The sequence below is a fragment of the Gadus morhua genome, chromosome 4 (assembly GCF_902167405.1).
Source record: "Gadus morhua chromosome 4, gadMor3.0, whole genome shotgun sequence".
In the NCBI taxonomy this organism is placed as follows: Eukaryota; Metazoa; Chordata; class Actinopteri; order Gadiformes; family Gadidae; genus Gadus; species Gadus morhua.
Genome location: NC_044051.1, coordinates 1,948,298 through 1,967,835, shown reverse-complemented (window position 1 = coordinate 1,967,835; position 19,538 = coordinate 1,948,298). Strand labels below are relative to the sequence as shown.

The 19,538-nt window shown below is 50.1% G+C and overlaps 1 protein-coding gene across 4 annotated transcripts in view; it reads right to left on the bottom strand.

Moving 5' to 3' along the window:
* The window catches only part of flncb (filamin C, gamma b (actin binding protein 280)), an 80,455-nt gene that overhangs the window by 45,593 nt on the left and 15,324 nt on the right, over positions 1–19,538 (bottom strand). For 2 of the 4 annotated variants that reach the window (XM_030353120.1, XM_030353122.1), the window contains exons 2-13: positions 15,445–15,693; positions 13,974–14,071; positions 11,756–11,906; positions 10,930–11,048; positions 10,533–10,610; positions 10,278–10,440; positions 9,351–9,551; positions 7,752–7,910; positions 4,578–4,715; positions 4,082–4,208; positions 3,411–3,547; positions 1,257–1,450 (exon numbers count right to left, since the gene is read on the bottom strand). In XM_030353120.1, coding sequence (XP_030208980.1) covers positions 1,257–1,450; positions 3,411–3,547; positions 4,082–4,208; positions 4,578–4,715; positions 7,752–7,910; positions 9,351–9,551; positions 10,278–10,440; positions 10,533–10,610; positions 10,930–11,048; positions 11,756–11,906; positions 13,974–14,071; positions 15,445–15,693 — 1,814 coding nt within the window. The remainder of the gene's footprint in view (positions 1–1,256; positions 1,451–3,410; positions 3,548–4,081; positions 4,209–4,577; positions 4,716–7,751; positions 7,911–9,350; positions 9,552–10,277; positions 10,441–10,532; positions 10,611–10,929; positions 11,049–11,755; positions 11,907–13,973; positions 14,072–15,444; positions 15,694–19,538) is intronic. The other 2 variants (XM_030353123.1, XM_030353124.1) reach the window with 1 other exon arrangement.

The window sequence follows — 19,538 nt, the reverse complement described above, 5'->3', positions numbered from 1 at the left end:
TCCAAATTGAGAGATATGGTCAATCACTCAATCAATAACCAATTTACCCTCCCATACATAACACATCACACCATGTGCAGTATATTAAGACCAAAGCACACAGTTAGGGCAAATTTTGGTTGATATTTAAAAAATAAATAGAATCACATGGTTAATAAAACGGACCACATCACATGCCTATTCCGGACATGAGGGTTAGAAATCGAAAATTCGAAAAACTGTATTTCCTGTCCGGCCGCCACAGCTGCATGCTTTGGCCTCTAGAGCAGGGGTTCTCTAGAGCAGGGGGTTCTCTAGAGCAGGGGTTCTCTAGAGCAGGGGGTTCTCTAGAGCAGGGGTTCTCTAGAGCAGGGGTTCTCAACCACCGGGCCGCGGGCCGTTACCGGCCACGGAGCATTTGCCACGCGGCCGCAGAGATTTAGAAATAAAGACTACCCGGAAAAAAAAAAGTTTGTGTTTTCTATATGCTTATTGCATACTGTTAACAGACGATGAACAAGCTTGTCTTTGTTTTTATTGGCTTCACGTTTACACAGTACACCACAGTCGTGTTGGTAGACTTTAAGACTGTTACTGTCTATTAATAAAACTGTGTTTATATTCTTAATATTCTTCCTTCAGTATCTGTCTTCATTAGATTAGGTTAGGCCGGCTCCCCCCCCCCCCCACCCCCCCCCCCCCCCACCCATTCCCACATCCGGGCCTAAGTAATAAAAAGGTTGAGGAACCCTGCTCGAGAGACATGAGGAACGTAGGAGTAGAGAGTAACGTAGAGTAGAGAGTAACATGGAGCAGAGAGTAACGTGGAGTAGAGAGTAACGTGGAGCAGAGAGTAACGTAGAGTAGAGAGTAACGTGGAGTAGAGAGTAACGTGGAGTAGAGAGTAACGTGGAGTAGAGAGTAACGTGGAGTAGAGAGTAACGTAGAGTAGAGAGTAACGTGGAGTAGAGAGTAACGTAGAGTAGAGAGTAACGTGGAGTAGAGAGTAACGTGGAGTAGAGAGTAACGCGGAGCAGAGAGTAACGCGGAGCAGAGAGTAACGTCGAGTAGAGAGTAACGTGGAGTAGAGAGTAACGTGGAGTAGAGAGTAACGTGGAGTAGAGAGTAACGTGGAGTAGAGAGTAACGTGGAGCAGAGAGTAACGTGGAGTAGAGAGTAACGTGGAGTAGAGAGTAACGTAGAGTAGAGAGTAACGTGGAGTAGAGAGTAACGTGGAGTAGAGAGTAACGCGGAGCAGAGAGTAACGCGGCGCCGACCTGCTCTGGGAAGACGTCGTTGGCGGCGGGGAGGATGTGGGCCATGAAGGGGCTGTCCTTGATGTCCTCGTCGTCGCAGATGACGTGCACGGCGTAGTCGCCGGGCTCCGTGGGCCAGTAGCGCACGTCGCACGAGCCGTCACCCTTGTCGTCGCACTCGATCTTGGCCTGGGACGGGCCCTCGATGGAGAAGCCTGCGGGACAGGAAGTGGTCGTTAGTGCGGTACGTCAGGGGACGCACGGGTGTGAACCTCCTGCGTCTAGGTTCAGTAGTGAGTCCTTCGGCGGATACCTTTTATTAACGGCGTTAACGCAAACCAATTTTAACGGCGTTATTTTTTTTAACGCGCGATTAATGCAAATTATTATTTTTTTAAACAATTTTATTTATTTATTTTTAATTTATTTTTGGGCTCAAAACAAAGAATCAGTAGCCTGACTGCTATGTTCAAGGCATATCTTTGCATGTTCATCGTTTAATTGCATTATAGGCTTTTTTTTTGTACCGTCCTGTTTTGATCAGTATGTGCCAATGTTGTTATCATTAAAAAAACATTTGCACAAGGCAAGCCGATGCACTTCATGTTGATAAGAGCATTAAAATGAGAAAAATTAATGGGACAAAGAATTCAAGGGATATTTAGCATAGAGAAAAAAATATGATTAATCGCGATTAATCGTGAGTTAACTATGGCATTAATGCGATTAATCGTGATTAAATATTTTAATCGCTTGACAGCCCTACTTTTTATCCAACGTGACTTGCGGTAACCCTTGGATACCGGTCATTACTAGACTGGGTACCCCCGGCCCGTTCTGCCAGTGATTTGAATTTGCCCTGCAGAAGGGTCTGTCACCTTACATGGTTTACACCCCCGTTGACACCACCACCACCCTTCGGTGCACGAATGGTTGAATGTTAGGCAATAAATAATTAATAATTAAGTAAAAGCGCTTTGAGTGGCCACTGGTCAGGGAAGCCGAACCCAGAGCCCTTCCACTGGGAGTTAAACCAAACTATGTTCTTTCAAAGGCCTTTTCAATTAGTTTGACGATCCAGCTCCGACCGGCTGCTCTGCACATGGTCCCACAGACCCCCCGTGCAACTGTGTGTGTCAACGTCCATCTCATGTCAAAGACATGCGGTTTAATGTGGTTCAATCGAGATGCAGCTCACGAGTGACAAGACATCTGGTCCTCATTCTGGCTCGGTACTTTCTATTGTTTTGTGCAGCCCGTGTTGCAAGGAAAAGCATCGCATTAGTGTTTTGACATGGCTCAACCGGGCTCCCCAGGCAGACAGAATCAGGTTTCTTGTAACACAAACTCGCGGACGGAGGGCTGGCTGCTCCCTGGCTGGAGTGTTTGGACTCCCAGTAGGGAAGGTCCCAGGTTCCATCCCCAATGTCCACAGTCTAACCTGATTTATTATCAGCAAACCTAACCCAAAGGGTATTCAACTGGCGGCCCGCGGGCCAAATGTGGCCCCTAGGATGCTTTGCGGCCCCAGGAACGCATCCCACATTCCAACGTAAAACAAAATGAGAAAATAAATGTTGTAAATATTAAGAATAAATATGAACCTTTGTTCTCTATTTTGCTATCATAATTATATTACTCCAGTCCCTTGATGATACATTCATACATTATTTCTCCTTCAATAATTCTTAACAGTAAATCGTTCTTAGACTGTTCCGCAGGGAGTTATCAACACTTTGAGAGTAATGGCTGCCAATGGCTGGTTGTACAACCAGCATTTGTTAATTTTCCTTCTCAGTCTTGTTGCTTGAAAGATTAAAAGTCACTTCAGCTTTGTGGCCCCCTTCCTAATCTAATCGAATACCCCTGCCCTTACCCCTTTATGTTTCCTAGGTGCCATGTGTGTGAATTCACTGTGAAGACCAGCACACAGAACACAATTCTCGCTCCATTGTTGAAGTGCGACCCCAAAAAGTAATATCATCTCTTGTCGTTATCAGAGCCAAGCACAGAGTGGATGTAGTGGGCTGCAGCGCTTCATTCACTTTGGATCGGACTCAAGTCTACTTTGGCTTCAATTCAAAGTCATTATTGTGAGTTCAGTCCCGGTGTGCGCCTGCATAAAGGGAACCAAGGAACCGAGGGGAGGGGACTGTGGTCCCGGGTCAGACCTACCCAGGGTCCCCACTTCGGTGCCGATGGCCTCCACCACGAAATCCGCGCTCTTCCCCACCAGGCCGGTCTCCAGGCCGGGGCCCCACGCCCGCACCTTCTGGGGGCCCGCCTCCTCGCTCACCAGCACCTCCATCGGGCTGCACGCGCACAGAGAGAGAGGCACGCACACACACACACACACACACACACACACACACACACACACACACACACACACACACACACACACACACACACACACACACACACACAGAGGCACGCACACACACACACACACAAACAGATTTGATTACATTCTACTATTTCTGTTGGTTCACTATGCCCCATAGGCAGACTGGGGGCGGGGTCTTTAAGACTGGGCGGGTCTTTAAGACTGGGGGTGGGGTCTTTAAGGCTGGGGGCGGGGTCTTTAAGACTGGGCGGGGTCTTTAAGACTGGGCGGGTCTTTAAGACTGGGGGCGGGGTCTTTAAGGCGGGGCGGGGTCTTTAAGACTGGGGGCGGGGTCTTTAAGACTGGGGGCGGGGTCTTTAAGGCGGGGCGGGGTCTTTAAGACTGGGGGCGGGGTCTTTAAGGCTGGGGGAGGGGTCTTTAAGGCGGGGCGGGGTCTTTAAGACTGGGGGCGGGGTCTTTAAGGCTGGGGGCGGGGTCTTTAAGGTGGGGGGGGTCCTACCTGCGTGGGATGCTGTGCCCCCCCCAGGTGATGGTGATCAGGTACTTCCCCACGACCACCGGGTAGTAGTCACAGTCGAACACGCCGTCGCCCGCACTGCGCACCGCCACCGGCTCCTCCTGGCCCTCTGTCAAAATAAGAGCGCGAAACACGAGCGTTGAGGAGGAGGCGAAAGCTGCAGGGTTTGTGGAACTAATGCTCACAATGGGAACTTTTTATGAAAAGTAGGCACTGGCTTTTCATAATCCTACCCTCTTATACTCTTACATTGTCTTTTATTGAATCTCTAATATTAATAACACATTATTATTCTATTTTATCATCAATTGTTTTATATAACGTCTAAGAAATAAATATGTATTGTATAACATATATTAAACTAAAAGGAACATGCTATCTACATCTGTAAAATGAGGTGTGCACAATTTAAAAAATCTCTTTCAGACTAATTTAAAAGCGTGCGCCGAATCTCCTTTTGACTCGGACGTCTACTCACTGGGTCCCTTGATGGTGACCTTCAGCTCCCCGCTGCCGCCGCCCCGGGTGTAGACCTTGAAGTCGGCCACCTCCTTCACCCTGACCCCCTTGGGCTGGAGGCCTCGGCCGGAGGCCCGGCACACGTTGGGGTTGCAGGCTGAACCGACCAATCAGGACGCAGGCAGGGAACAATGGACATTTGAAGGTTAGCACGTAGGGGGAGATAGCGGCCTCGTGGACGTCATAGAGCTGTCATGTGGTACACACACACACACACACACAAACACACACACACACACACACACGGATACACTCTCAAACTCGCAAGCTTACACACAAACACACACACACGCAGATACACGCTCACACTCGCGCACGCAAGCTTACCCACACAGAGTCACACACAGACAGACACACACACATAATTAGGGCTGGGCGATATTATTTACTGTATTAAACATTGAGATTAAATCTCAATTCAGATTTTTTTTTTTGCTTTAGCGTTGTATCAAATTTTTTTAATTCTAATTGATTTCAATTCTTATTGTCATTGTTCAACATCTCTGCCTCATGTTCATTAAGACAAGTTGAAGCATAGCACCCAGCTCTAACACAAAAAAAACACACATCACCACCACAATCACACCCCCACCCTGTCACACATCAGCACATGCACACTGCCCGTGAACGGCCGTTAGTCGCTTTGAACGTTTACGACAGCGCTACGAGAAGCGAGGTTTTCTGCAGCCAGCGAGGGGGGAAAATAAGAAACGACAGAAGGCCGAGGTTTGAAAATAGACGGGAGGGAAACAAAGGTTATTAACGCTGGAAATGAACACAAATGAGTCAGGAGTGTGGACTCAGAGCAGAGTCGCATGAAGAAGGAGAAGCAAAAGTAGTTCAAAACAACTGGATGTTTTTAATCTTGTGAAGTCAAAATGAGGCTCTGTTTGCAACGTTGGATGTTCCTAGACTATCTCTGGATGAGTTAATTTAGATATAAGTGGATCTGCCATCTCTCCACTAAACAGATTGGGACTATATGGCCACTCAGCTCAACAATTATGTTTTTCTTTTAACTGCAAATATCTTTCAAATTACATGTTTACAAGAGGGACACAAAGCAAGGGTTTCAGGGGTGTGGCCACTCAGTTTTGACTTGTTTGTGTGGATACTTCAAAAAACATTGTTTGAAGCACTTCCAAGGTTTTCACGTGAAACCACGACGATTTACAATATAATGAACGAAAAATGAATAATAACCGCGAAACAGACAGTTCTTATTCAGCAGTTTTGGTTTGAAGAGGAGGTCAGGGTGTAAGCAGAGAGCGAAGGGAAACATGATGAGGATGATGAAGGCTCAAATGTGCAATAAACAGCGCAATATACTGCTCTGTGCTGTGTTGCCCTTTGCTGAACTGTGTGGATTTCAAGTTTCCAGGTTCAAGTTTCAAACCTTGGTATTCTGGCTTTTATTCTCTCAGGACAACTTGACTTCTTTTTGACTTTTTTCATTCTTTCGTCCTCATTCGAATGTAGATTTGCCGTTCCACCCAAAAAGGGCAATAACCTCTATCCCCCTCGATACGACCCCCCCCCCCCCCCCCCATTGTAATTACCCTAACCTCACCTCAACTCAACTTAATTGTCCCTGAGGCCTCAATAGTCAACAGTCACAAACACAAGTCTATCCAAACAATTCCTCACCTTTGCCAAGTCCTACATTCTCTTCCCGGTGTTCCCTCACCCCATCCCTCACTTCAGCCTCACTCTATTGCAGAGGTTCTCAACTTTTAATGGCCTGCTATCGATCCACTTTCCAACTCCGAAATTCTTTGCGACCACAGCTCTCACTTTTGTGCATCTGCTTCCACAGCTATTGTCTTGAACATCTGTGGGTGATATAAACGGTCCTGGTGAACATTATCGCCTCCCTCCTCAACACACTAAGTGTTTGCTTGTGTCTATGAATCATAAGGCAGTCCATTTGTTTATACAGGACGTCGGTTCAAACAAGAGCAACGGTTTGCTAAAATGGGTCCTCAAATCACAGCAATCTCCTGCAACCCCAAATATATAAGGGGGGGGTCTTGCCTCCTTTGGGTCCCGACCCATTGGTCGGGAACCACTGCTCTATCGGAACCTAGAAGATACAAACATGGGTTTCCAGTTTGTTGTTTCCGGGCCCTGAGAGATTGGCTCTGGTTTAATGTAATGTAATGAAATCCAAATGGTGTCACGCCAATTACCACTCTCTCTCACAGCTGCAGTTACACAAGTTGATGGCCGTCCATAGCACTGAAACATCATGACAGAGGGAAAGAGACAGAGAGAGAGACAGAGAGAGAGGGAGTGAGAGGTAGAAGGATAGACAGAGAGAGGTGGAGAGAGAGAGAGAGAAAGAGAGAGAGAGAGAGAGAGAGAGAGAGAGAGAGAGAGAGAGAGAGAGAGAGAGAGAGAGAGAGAGAGGGATAGACCGAGGGAGGTGGAGAGAGAGAGGGAGAGAGAGGGGTGGAGAGGGGTAGAAAGAGAGAGAGAGAGAGAGAGAGAGAGAGAGAGAGAGAGAGGTGGAGAGAGAGAGAGAGAAAGAGAGAGAGAGAGAGAGAGAGAGAGAGAGAGAGAGAGAGAGAGAGAGAGAGAGAGAGAGAGAGGGAGAGGGATAGACCGAGGGAGGTGGAGAGAGAGAGGGAGAGAGAGGGGTGGAGAGGGGTAGAAAGAGAGAGAGAGAGAGAGAGAGAGAGAGAGAGAGAGAGAGAGAGAGAGAGAGAGAGAGAGAGAGAGAGAGAGAAGGAGGTGGAGACGGACAAAGAGAGAGAGAGAGGGAGAGAGAGCGAGAGCGAGAGCGAGAGGCAGAGGCAGAGGCAGAGACAGAGAGAGAGAGAGAGAGAGAGAGAGAGAGAGAGAGAGAGAGAGAGAAGAGGTGGAGAGGTGCACAGGAAGAGGAAGAAGCCCAACAGGCCTCAAAGCACCAGCGCATGCGCCGCAGCCAGCAGAAGAAGTGCGACCCCCTTGATGCAGGAAAGGGGGGGGTCATTGAGGCAGGGGGGGGTCATTGAGGCAGGGGGGGGGTCGGGGTGCTTTTCAGTTGCGACGGAGGCGGGGTTTGAGGAAGCGCCAGGCTAACGCAAGCGAGGGGATCCAATCGCCACCCTCTCATGGCTCCTCCCCCCCCCCCCCCCCAGCCTGTACTGACTTGGTCGCCGGGGTTTGGGCGGCGTTGGGGGCGGGGCTCTGGCCCTCGCCCTATCAGCGGACGGGGAGCGCCCCGGCGGGGGGGCGTGCGGCGGTGGAGCCGGGCCGCTCTGCGGCGCTGAGGAAGGTTCCGGGCGCCCAGGGTCAAGGCCGCGACACGCTGACGACCAAGGCCACAGTTAGGGTGTCGGCACACAAAACAGACAAAATGGCTGCTGGACTCGTCAACAAGCTTTCGTTTCGTCGACAAAACCACAGACTTTGATTCGGGACCCCCCCCCCCCCCCGCTGGGGTCGTTTTCAAGAAGACCCCCCCGTGTCATTCAACAGCCCAGCGCGCACATCGCAGCGGCTGAGCTGAGCCTCAACGAGAGCCCGTGCGGACGAACGCGCCAATTTAGCGTCCGTTGTACGGATATCGGGGCCTTGAGTCACGCGCAGGGATGTGGGGGTGTGTGGTGGTGGTGGACGTGGTGTGGGTGGTGGTGTTGGAGGTGGTGGTGGTGGTGGTGTGTGGTGGGGGTGGTGTTGGAGGTGGTGGTGGTGGAGGTGGTAGAGTGATGGTGGTGGTGGTGTTGGTGGTGGTGGTGGTGGTGGTGGTGTTGGTGGTGGTGGTGGTGGAGGTTTGTGGTGTAGGTGGTGGTGGCGCTGGTGGTGGTGGTGGTGGTGGTGGTGGAGGTGGTGGTGGTGTTGGTGGTGGTGGTGGTGGAGGTGGTGGTGGTGTTGGTGGTGGTGGTGGTGGAGGTGGTGGTGGTGGTGGTGTTGGTGGTGGTGGTGGTGGTGGTGGTGTGTGGTGGTGGTGGTGGTGTTGGTGGTAGAGTGATGGTGGTGGTGTTGGTGGTGGTGTTGGAGGTGGTGTTGGTGGTGGTGGTGGTGGAGGTTTGTGGTGTAGGTGGTGGTGGCGCTGGTGGTGGTGGTGGTGGCGCTGGTGGTGGTGCTGGTGGTGTGTGGTGTTGGTGGTAGAGTGGTGGTGGGGGTGTGGGGTGGTGGTGTTGGTGGTTGGAGATTCCAGGCTCCGCCCCTCCCATCCACACCAAAGGTATCCCCCATCCGAACCCGACAGCCAACCGGAACCAAGATAGCAGCGCAAAGACAAGCCCCACAACCAATAAGAAGGCACCACGGAGGACAGGAAGTGGTCATCCACCAGCAGGAACTGGCCCAGGAACTGGGCAGTCCAGGAGGGGACCCCCAACAGACCTTTAGTTGGGTTCTGGTAAACGTGTCGGTTAGTTTATTAGAGTTCAAACTGAAAAAACGCACACAGATTAGAGTTCAGAGTTAGCGATTCTTACAGTTTACAGTTTATAATGAATCTACTTTGTAAAGGGTTAATTTATGGTGAATTTATTTGAATTATATTTAAAAGGCAAAGCTAGTTGAAGATTGGGTTATTTTAGTCATTTATTCATGAAACAAAACATAAGAATACTTATTTGTCCCGTAATAAAAAAAACATAAATTAACCGTTTTGACAGCGGGGTCAGTATAAACCAAAATATGACAAACGAGTGCAGACCAAAAACATTCTTAATATCCCCGCGCTCTTACTGCAGCACTCGGCGGCGGCGGCGGTGGGGGGGGGGGGGGGGGGGCCTACCTTCTGAGATGTGGACGGTGAAGGGGCTCCTGGGGACCTGCTGGCCGGCGAAGGTGACGTGGACGACGTGGGGCCCCTCCAGCACGGGGCCGTACGTGCAGCGGAACACGCTGTCCCCCTTGTTCTCCAGCACGATCTCCACCGTGTCGCGCCGGCCGTTGGCGTCCACGATGACCACGCCCACGTCCCCTGCGCCGGCCCCTGGGGGGCGGGGCCAGGGGAGAGAGCAGGAGGTCACGTGACCGTCCCGGCTCTAATGGGGAGTCATTCTTCCCGGGGTCTCAACGAGCCACGCGGGTCAACGCAGAGCACTTGGGAAGCACTTTTCTTTCACATGTTTTTTTTATGAAAAGCACTATATCATGGTTGATCATTAATGTTGATTGATTAATTGATTGATTGGGTGTTTATTGTCTATCGGAATCAAAGCCGGAAGTTATGAAACCATTTGACGTATTGTATGTTTTTGGGAACACAGAACAGGGAACGTTAGCGAATAACAGTAATAATGTCAATATTAGAACCACCATTTACCAAGATATAAAAATACTACATCACTACATTACATTTTACATTACAGTTATATACACAGGCTCAATCCCATTTCTACCCCTTACCCCTTCCCCTTACCCCGTCCCCTTACCCCATCCCCTTACCCCTTCCCCTTACCCTTACCCCTTCCCCCTTCAAAACAAGGGGGAGGGGTAAGGGGAAGGGGTAAGGGGTAGAAATGGGATTGGTCCATAACCCCTTTCTATTGCCGATTTCTACATTGAAGAAACACGTCATTGATTGGCAGTTTGCATTGCCTGATGATACACCCCTGGTACCATCTTGTACGATCTCTACGTCCGGTGGAAACAGAGAACGAGGGGACCTGAGGTTCGCCAATCCGGGGGGGGGGGGGGGGGGGTCTCTGGGCCTCACCTGCGGTGTAGATGTCAAAGTAGGTGGGCTTGTTGGCCACGTTGCCCTGGGGCTCCAGCCCAGGGCCGCGGGCCTGCACCTTGTTGGGGTCCCCCAGGGCCTTGGACACGTTGACGTTGAAGGGGCTCCGGTCGATGTCCTGCCCGGCGAAGAGCACCTTCAGCTGGGGAGAGGAGCCAGGAGAGGGGCCGGTCAACTCTGCGCCCTCTCGCTCAAACACGGGTCCCCCAACCCGAGATGAGTGTTTGTCCTTACTTTATGCAGGCCTTCCACCTTGGGAAGGTAGACCACGGAGTAGGATCTCTTCTTGTCGTTGTTGGGGATCACTCTGGCCTGGGGGGTAAGGTAGTCAGGGAAGGTGTGGATTATTACGGTGGACAGGTTAGAGGGCTACGGCGTGGTTCTGATGGAGTGAATCAGTTAGTGCGAAGGTGCTCTTTGGTATACAAAAACATTGTTTCTAAAAAAGATAGGCTGACCAAGGCACTCTTCTTAAAGTTAAAAAAGCTTTAATAAATAGGCTAATTCATATTAGAAGTCTTAAAAAGTTGCCAACATGTTTCGGCCATTGTAGGCCTTCATCATGTTTGCATGGTACAGATCACTGTGCAGGGGTTTTAAACACAGTGACGGATTTGTGCTCATAGCCTACCTCCTCGGTGTGTCCTTCGGGGTCCTCCACGTAGACCAGCACCTCCCCGAGCCCGGCCTCCACCGTCTCCACCAGGAACTCGGCGGGCTTCAGCACGATGTTGCCCCTGGGCTCGATGCCTGAGGCAGCGGGACAAGTTAGCATCTTACAGGAAACGGACTAAGTCCATTCCATCGTACGGTTGGGTGCCATGGACCCCCGAGACAGAAGCAGGTATGGTTTTATTAAGTACCATGAGGGGGTTATTCTATACCTCAGCGAGCGTTAGAGTGTTAGGATATAACCGGAGGCAAAGTCTTTCAAATCTGAGGAATGAATTTGATTTTTACGGTTCAACTCCAATCAAGTATTCTTTGGTCCATTGGTTCAGTCTCTCTCACCCATCCTCTCTCCCTCTGTCCCTCCCCCCTCTCCCTCTCTCTCTCTCTCCCTCCCACTCCCCCCCCCTCTCTCTCTCACCTGGTCCATAGGCATTGGCCATCTTAGGGTGGAGCGTCTCTCCCTCCCCCCTCTCTCTCTCTCTCTCTCTCCCTCCCTCCCCTCTCACCCCCCTCTCCCTCTCTCTCCCTCCCTCCCCTCTCAACCCCCTCTCCCTCTCTCTCCCTCCCTCCCCTCTCAACCCCCTCTCCCTCCCTCTCTCTCTCCCTCCCCCCTCTCCCCCCCTCCCTCCCTCCCTCCCTCTCTCACCCGGTCCATAGGCCTTGGCCATCTTGGGGTGGAGGGTCTCTCCCCCCCCCCTCCCTCTCTCTCCCTCCCTCCCCTCTCCCCCCCTCTCTCTCTCTCCCTCCCCGCTCTCCCCCCCTCCCTCCCTCCCCCCCTCTCTCACCCGGTCCATAGGCCTTGGCCATCTTGGGGTGGAGGGTCTTGGCTCTGAGGGGCGCCCCGGGCTTCAGCTTGGACTTGGGGAACTGGGAGAGGTAGGTCATGACCGAGTGCTCGTCCACGTTGGGGTCCACGATCTCCTCAGGGGCGATGACCTGTGGGGGGGGGGGGGAGGAAAGGGGGAGGAAGGGGGAAGGAAGGGGGAGGAAAGGGGGAGGAAGGGGGGAGGAGAGGGGGAGGAAAGGGTAAGGAAGGGGGAGGAAAGGGAAGGAAAGTGGGAGGAAGGGGGGAGGAATGGGAGGAAAGGGGGAGGAGAGGGAGGGGAAGGGGGAGGAAAGGGGGAGGGAGGTGGGTCAGAGGGTCACTGTTCTGCCGGGTCAAGGCGCTGAAGACCCCTCCCTTCCTGACGGTTTGGGCGGACTACGCCTGGGTTTGTTGGTGTTTCTTCTATCGTGTTGTTATGATGTTGTTTGCCGACTCGTTGTCTTAATGGACCCCCTGCAACCGACCCACCCACTGAATACCTTCATGTCATCCCAACAGGGACGACAAACGTCATTTGTGGTTCAGATTAGTGAGTCGACCTTTGCTTCAGACGGATCATGGTTGCGAAATCGAGGACATGAGGCAAAATAAGGAAAAACCATTTGATGACTTTAATTTATTTAGTAATTAAATTGTCCACCCACTTCTCCACCCACCATCTCCCTCTCTCTCTCTCTCTCTCTCTCTCTCTCTCTCTCTCTCTCTCTCTCCTCTCTCTCTCTCTCTCTCTCTCTCTCTCTCTCTCTCTCTCTCTCTCTCTCTTTCTCTCCCTCCCTCTCCCTCTCTCTCTCTCCCCCCCCTCTCTCTCTCTCTCTCCCTCCCTCTCCCCCCCCTCTCCCTCCCTCTCTCTCCCTCTCCCTCTCTCTCTCTCTCTCTCTCTCTCTCTCTCTCTCTCTCTCTCTCTCTCTCTCTCTCTCTCTCTCTCTCTCTCTCTCTCTCTCTCTCTCTCCACCATTAGAATTGAGACGCGGTGGGCGAGCTAAATTAGACCGTGGGCCTTTGGGCCCAAAGGGGAGCTCCTGGAAATAACCTGGAGGGGCCGATAGCACGTCTGGACGTAGCGCCCCATGCTAACCCTAACCCTGGGCTGTCGGACTGGAGGTACAGTGCAGACAGGACTTGCTAGCTATGCTATGAATAGGAACTGTTTTGGGAATAACGAGTGTAGAATATTCAGATTGAAATGCACTCAAAGAACAAACTCACATTTAGGGCATTTAGCAGACACTTCTATCCAAAGTGACTTACAATGAGTACATTGGTCAGAAGAAGAGAAACAACAATACTGGATATCTCTGTCGGTACAGTAAGGATGTTCATGGAACCAAGTGCCAAGCACTAACCATCACTAGGTTAACCCATTCCCCGTAGACAGAAAGCATAGCTAGGAGAAGACGCTACACAATGATAAGTACAGATTCTTTTTTTATTGGTATGTCTTCATTAAATGACTCCCGGCTGGTAAAGTAATGGGTTTGAGTTTTAATCCATCTGGATTAGTAACAGAGTTTTAAACTGCACTGAACCGCTTAAAGGCAGATTTTCCTTTTTCTCAGTTTCTCTGTTAAACGTCTGAGTGCTTGCTATAAAAACGGGCCTTGGCACTCTGCTCTCTTAACCCTCAGTCCACAGCAACCAACACAGCACTGCTTATTCTATACTTTGTTCCATAATGTTATGAAGTACTGCAATGTAAAAGTATTTCATTTGATTGAAAGCCCATATTTATGTTTTGTTAAGATAAATATTATAATTCAAACTCTTTCTTTGTCCGTCTAGAACCATGGTAATCATCACTACGACCAAACCCGCTTTGCTTGTGAAAATAAAGTGACAAGGAAATGAATCCTTGTTCCTGGTAGTTTATAGCTCCAGCACGAACCTCTACAACAATTGTGTTTTATTGTATTCTATTGTGTTTTAATGTATTCTATTGTGTTTTAATGTATTCTATTGAGTTTTATTGTATTCTATTGTGTTTTAATGTATTCTATTGTGTTTTATTGTATTCTATTGAGTTTTATTGTATTCTATTATATTTTATTGTATTCTATTGTATATTATTATTTTCTATCCTGAACCAAACTAAACACACTTTGCTCCAGTGCCCTGGACTCCGGCGCGGTCGTCAAGGCAACCCGTGTACAGGGCAAAGCTTGACTCTGATTGGTCGTTACCTGGGGCACTCCCAGCCAATCGTCTGCCTGCTGCATGGCCTCCCGGGCGTTCTCGACGGGCTGGCTCGGATCCCACGTCTCCCAATCCGGACACAGGCCTGAGGAGAGGGCGGGTGTTAGGAGTTGATTGACAGAACGATGACCCTACCAGTGATTACGGTTTGTACGGTTGCTGCGTGAGAATCGACCAATGATAATTTAGGCGTCGCTACGGAAGCCCCTAAAGGACATGGAGTTCTTGGGTTTATTTGCCTCCCGGGAGAAATTAACAGTTTTGGATTACTGCATTATATAAATGCAGCATGGAAACTCTATAAAGGTCAACTCCACTCCAATGTTTTTGGCGATAAGTTATTTTTGGCATTATTATCGCAGTCATGTCTTTATCTAAAGTTGTGTCATCCGAAGAATATTTGTCTTTGTGTTTTTGAAAATAAATCCATAAATGGACGGATGTGACTAACGTTGTTATTCACTTAAAGAGCAACGGAAAAAAGCCAATTCTGACAGTTCAGCGTGTATTACCAACACAGAATCACCAGATCTGAATGTATGAACAAACGCTGTTTTCTCTCCCCCTTTGGAAAGCTTGAAAAAGTTCAACCCTGAATAATCCAATAAAAGGATTATCCCCCCTCTCTAAAACAAGAACACCACTTTAGAGATAACGCTGTCGTAACACCGACCACAGCATTCCCGTTGCCCGGTTCCCTTGTGTCACTGTGATTAAAAACACAACGTTTCAGCAGTGGTACACATGCTCAGTAAGTGGGCTAATCCCAAAGACTCCTCTGAGATGAGTTTGTTTTATCTTCATCCAGATGTCTGAGACACCAACCCCCCCCCCCCCCCCCCCCCCCCCTGTACCCACCACCACCACCACTACCAACAGCCCCAACACATGCCTCAATTCCCGCCTCTCTAATGCGTTCTCGCGAGCTTCACAACCCTTCCTCAGATCCTATCTACCGAGTATTAACTCAAGTAGAAGGATCCGGAATGACGCAAACGACAGATCCACTTGAGACCAGGCAATCGAAAGCAGGATTCACGTTTCACGTATTGTTCTTTACTAAGTAATATTTTGGCCAAATTGTGATATCTGACCTAACTTTACTCTCATATTGCGCTGATCACTGTGCCTCATTGGCTCTATCCTAAGCCAATCAGAGTGCTTTTTAAATCCCATAATCACTATCTGCCTGAGTCATCTATTTGATATTTTATGCTAAACACAAGATGAACTTTAAAATATGACTTAAGCAATTATGCTATGAGGCTAACGATATGCTATGTCTTCCCATGCCATATCAAGTTTTGTAAACGGTTTAACATTATGACGTTATATCAACCCTAACACTATAGTATACAATCAAATCCCCATGCCCCATCTGCGTCTACACTCTCCCCCATCCTCCTCCCCCATTGGCCCGGGGACAGACAGGAAACAGGAAGTGCGTGCTCCGCTCACCGGGGGCGCAGTTGTCCACCAGGGCGCCCAGGGCCTTGCCGTCCCTCCAGTCGCGGTGGAAGTTGTTGATGGGCATCTGGGGCACCTTGTTCTGGATCCAGCCCAGCAGGCGCTGCTTGGGGGTCAGCTTGCGGGCGTCCTCCTCGTCCTCGTCCTCCCACATGGGCATGGAGATGGAGTAGTGCAGGATCAGCGTCCAGATCAGACCCAGGATCAGCTTCAGGTTCCCGTCCACGATGGCTTTGGAGTCTGGGGGGGAAGTTTACATTCAGAAGACGCTTCAATCCAAACGACCAACACCATTCACACACCGACGGCGGAGTCAACCATGCCAGCTCTTCGGGAGCAGTTAGGGTGAAGTGTCTTGCTCAGGGGCACCTCGACGAGGCGACGGGAATTGAACTAGCATCCTTCCAGTTAGATGTCAACCCGCACCACCTCTTGCTAAGCCCAAGCATTCAGCCTCGCTCAACATTGGTGTGGTTATGACATATATCTTAGAAACACCTTTTCACCTACGCTCGGCGCAGTAATCCCACCCAACCCAACGTTAACCAGTACTACTAAGTAGCCTGCCGCCTTTCTAACCAGTGGCCTCTCAAAGGGCTTTAGAATATTGCCTACCATTCACCCATTCATGCACACATTCACACAATGACTGCGTTGTCAACCATGCAAGGCGACAGGCAGCAGTTTTTTTGAGGCGTCTCGCTCAGGGACACCTCGACACTCAGCTAGGAGGAGCCGGGGATCGAACCAGCAACCTTCCGGTTACCAACCAACCAACGCGCTCTACCTCCTGAGCCACCTGCCACCCCACTCGTATACTGTCTAGACTCAACACATCAGCAGAGGAAACCAATCAACCGAAACCCAACCACGTCCACCCTCACACCGTGACCTCCTTAATTTTTATATTACAGGAGAAAGAAAGAGAGTAAAAGCGGGTGGAGGGTTGTGGGCCAGCATCAGAGGCGAGCTGCTCAGGGTAACAATGAGTTTAGGGGGGCTGTGTCATCCCGCCGCAGGCCCCTGGGCGGCCGGTCGGGGCACAAGAACAACGGCCACTGAGCTATCCGGCGGACATCTGTATCTACTCTGGGAGCTGAGGCCGGCCGGCCTATCGGCACGCTGATCACATCGCAGCACGCGGTGGAACGGGTACGACTGCAATAGAGCCACGCACGCTTCCACATAGACACAGACACACACAGACGCAGACGCAGTCACAGACAGAGACACACACAGACACAGACACACACACTGACACAGATACACACACAGACACAGATACACACACACCAAGACACAGACACAGATACAGATTCAGACACATACACAGACATATCGAAACTGATCGAAACTAACATCGAGACACAAACACACACACACACACACACACACACACACACACACAGGCATGTTGTCACACAAACACACACACAGACACGCACATTTCCAAACTGATGAGGGAACGCACATCAGGACACACAAAGGCACACAGGCACACACACACAATCACACAGAAGGAGATCAATGTTGCAAAACAGTATTTTTTCGTTTTGATGAGTCAGTACTCTGTTCTGTCTTTGCTTAAATATCCACATGGAAAAGGTTTGAAATTGGCTTGTAACCTCTCTACATGGGAAGTAACACCGTGTGTACGAAACAACAGGCTGATGCTAAATTGCAAAGAACGCTAATTTGCAATCACAGACAAGGGTTTAATACATAGGAAGATGAAGATGTCTTGGATCATTTCCAAAGCACTTAAACTCTTAACCCACCAACCAGTTCCCCATCCGCCAAACCCTGTGTTGTTTCCTAAAGCAACAAAGCTGGCATTTATTTACGAATAGCTAAGAAAGTTGTGGTTTGCCGTCCCGACCCAAGTCCACTGCGGTGTACCACAGCAATGACCCCCTGTGTTCGGTGTGCGTTTCATTCACAACGTGAGCTACATCGCAGATGAAGAGGGGAGGAAGTGAAGCAAAGTGCCTTAACCTTCGAGCAGGCCAAGCCATTGGAATCGAGCGGGGGCAGCAGTAAAAAGGAACACAGTAAAGGATTAAGGAACGTATGGACTATAGATTTACAGAGAGAGAGAGAGAGAGAGAGAGAGAGAGAGAGAGAGAGAGAGAGAGAGAGAGAGAGAGAGAGAGAGAGAGAGAGAGAGAGAGAGAGAGAGAGAGAGAGAGAGAGAGAGAGAGAGAGAGAGAGAGAGAGAGAGAGAGCGAGAGACTAAAGATTTGCAAAGGGATCGCTCAGCGCAGGACGGTGAAGTCATGGTGCTGAACCGTACACCTACAGTAGGGTGTGAGGAAGATGATGAGGACAGAGAGAGAGAGAGAGAGAGAGAGAGAGAGAGAGAGAGAGAGAGAGAGAGAGAGAGAGAGAGAGAGAGAGAGAGAGAGTGATCGAGAGGCGGAGCCTCAATAATGACGGTGGATTCCAGTTGGTCTTGAGCGCCAAGGAGATCAGCATCGCACCGCGGGCCCTGATGTTACGCTGCACCAGGCCTCTGGTTATAGGTCAGCGTTTATATCAGAACCACATGCTGAGGCCTGAACATACACACAGAGCTGGACTGGAGCTGACACTGACACACACACTCACGGACATACACAGACACACTGACACACACACACACACACGGACATACACACACACACACACACACACACACACAGACACACACAGACACGGGGACACAGACAAAGAGGCACACTCGGACACACACATATATATACATACACAAACACACACACATGCACACAAAAACAGTAACACGCACACATGGACAGTGGACACACACACACACACACACAAACGATTGGGGAGGGTAAAGTGACTGTGCTTCCTATTGTTACCGTTTGCTGGCCATACTCAAACCCCCTCACTTTCTCTTCCTTCCACTGTTTCCTGTCCTCTCGAAGAAGGGTTTGAGGGAGGAAAAAGACTCGCACACACACACACACACACACACACACACACACACACACACACACACCACCGCCCTGTAGACCTCAGAGCAAGGGATACACACACACATAAATACACACACACACACACACACACACACACACACAGTCAGACACAAACACACATACACACAAACACACACATAAACACTCACACACTCACACCGCCCTGCAGACCTTGAGTCACACACACACACACACACAGGCTCCACTGTGTACATATATGCATACAAACAAACACAAACACACATAGGCACTCACAAACCACACTGCATACCTCGGTCTCAAACTGTGGGCGATGTGACCCCCCCCCCCCCTGTCTGTTTGTTTGTAGGGTTTTGGCCGCGGCAACGTTCCCCATATGGAACCATACAAAGACATTCTTCAATCTCCAGCGCTCGGAGAACCGGCCTAATGCAAACCGCCTGTTCTCTGGCTTGATATCATTCTTAAGTGACAGTTTATTCTGAGGTAGAGGGGTGTGTGTGCGTGTGCGCATGCATGTGTGTGTGTGTGTGTGTCTGTAGCTGTGTGTGTTTGTGTGTCTAGGTGTGTGTGTGTGTGTCTGTGTGTCGATGTGTCGGTGTCTCTGCCTGCATCTGTGTGTGTATGCAATGTGTGACGTGTCTGTCTGTCTGTCTGTGTGTCTGTCTGTGTGTCTGTGTGTCTGTGCGTGCGTGCGTCTGTCGGTCTATCTGTCTGTGTCTGTGTGTGTGTGTGTGTATGTCTGTGTGTGTATTTCTGTCTTTCTGTGTCTGTGCCTGTGAGTGCTTGCATGTGTGTGTGTCTGTGTGAGTGTGTACGTGTGTGTGTGTGCCTGCATGCGTGCGTGTGTGCGGGGCGAGGTTTTCACTCTGAAGAGGGTGAGGAGGTGAGAGTGGAGAGAGTTATGGAAGGGGAGGAAGAGGTGTTTGGGGAACAACGTGTTGCTCGTCTTTTATTTGTTTCTCTGCCAAAATCCGGAACCTCTCCTTTAAGCCGGACGACCCTTTAATTGATCGTCCATGGCTCAAAAGCGGCTTGATTAAAGAATACACGGGGAAAAAAAAGCACGCCTGAACCCGATGGCTGTTTTGCTAACTGCTGCTTGACTTCTCCGTTCGTTTTCAAAGG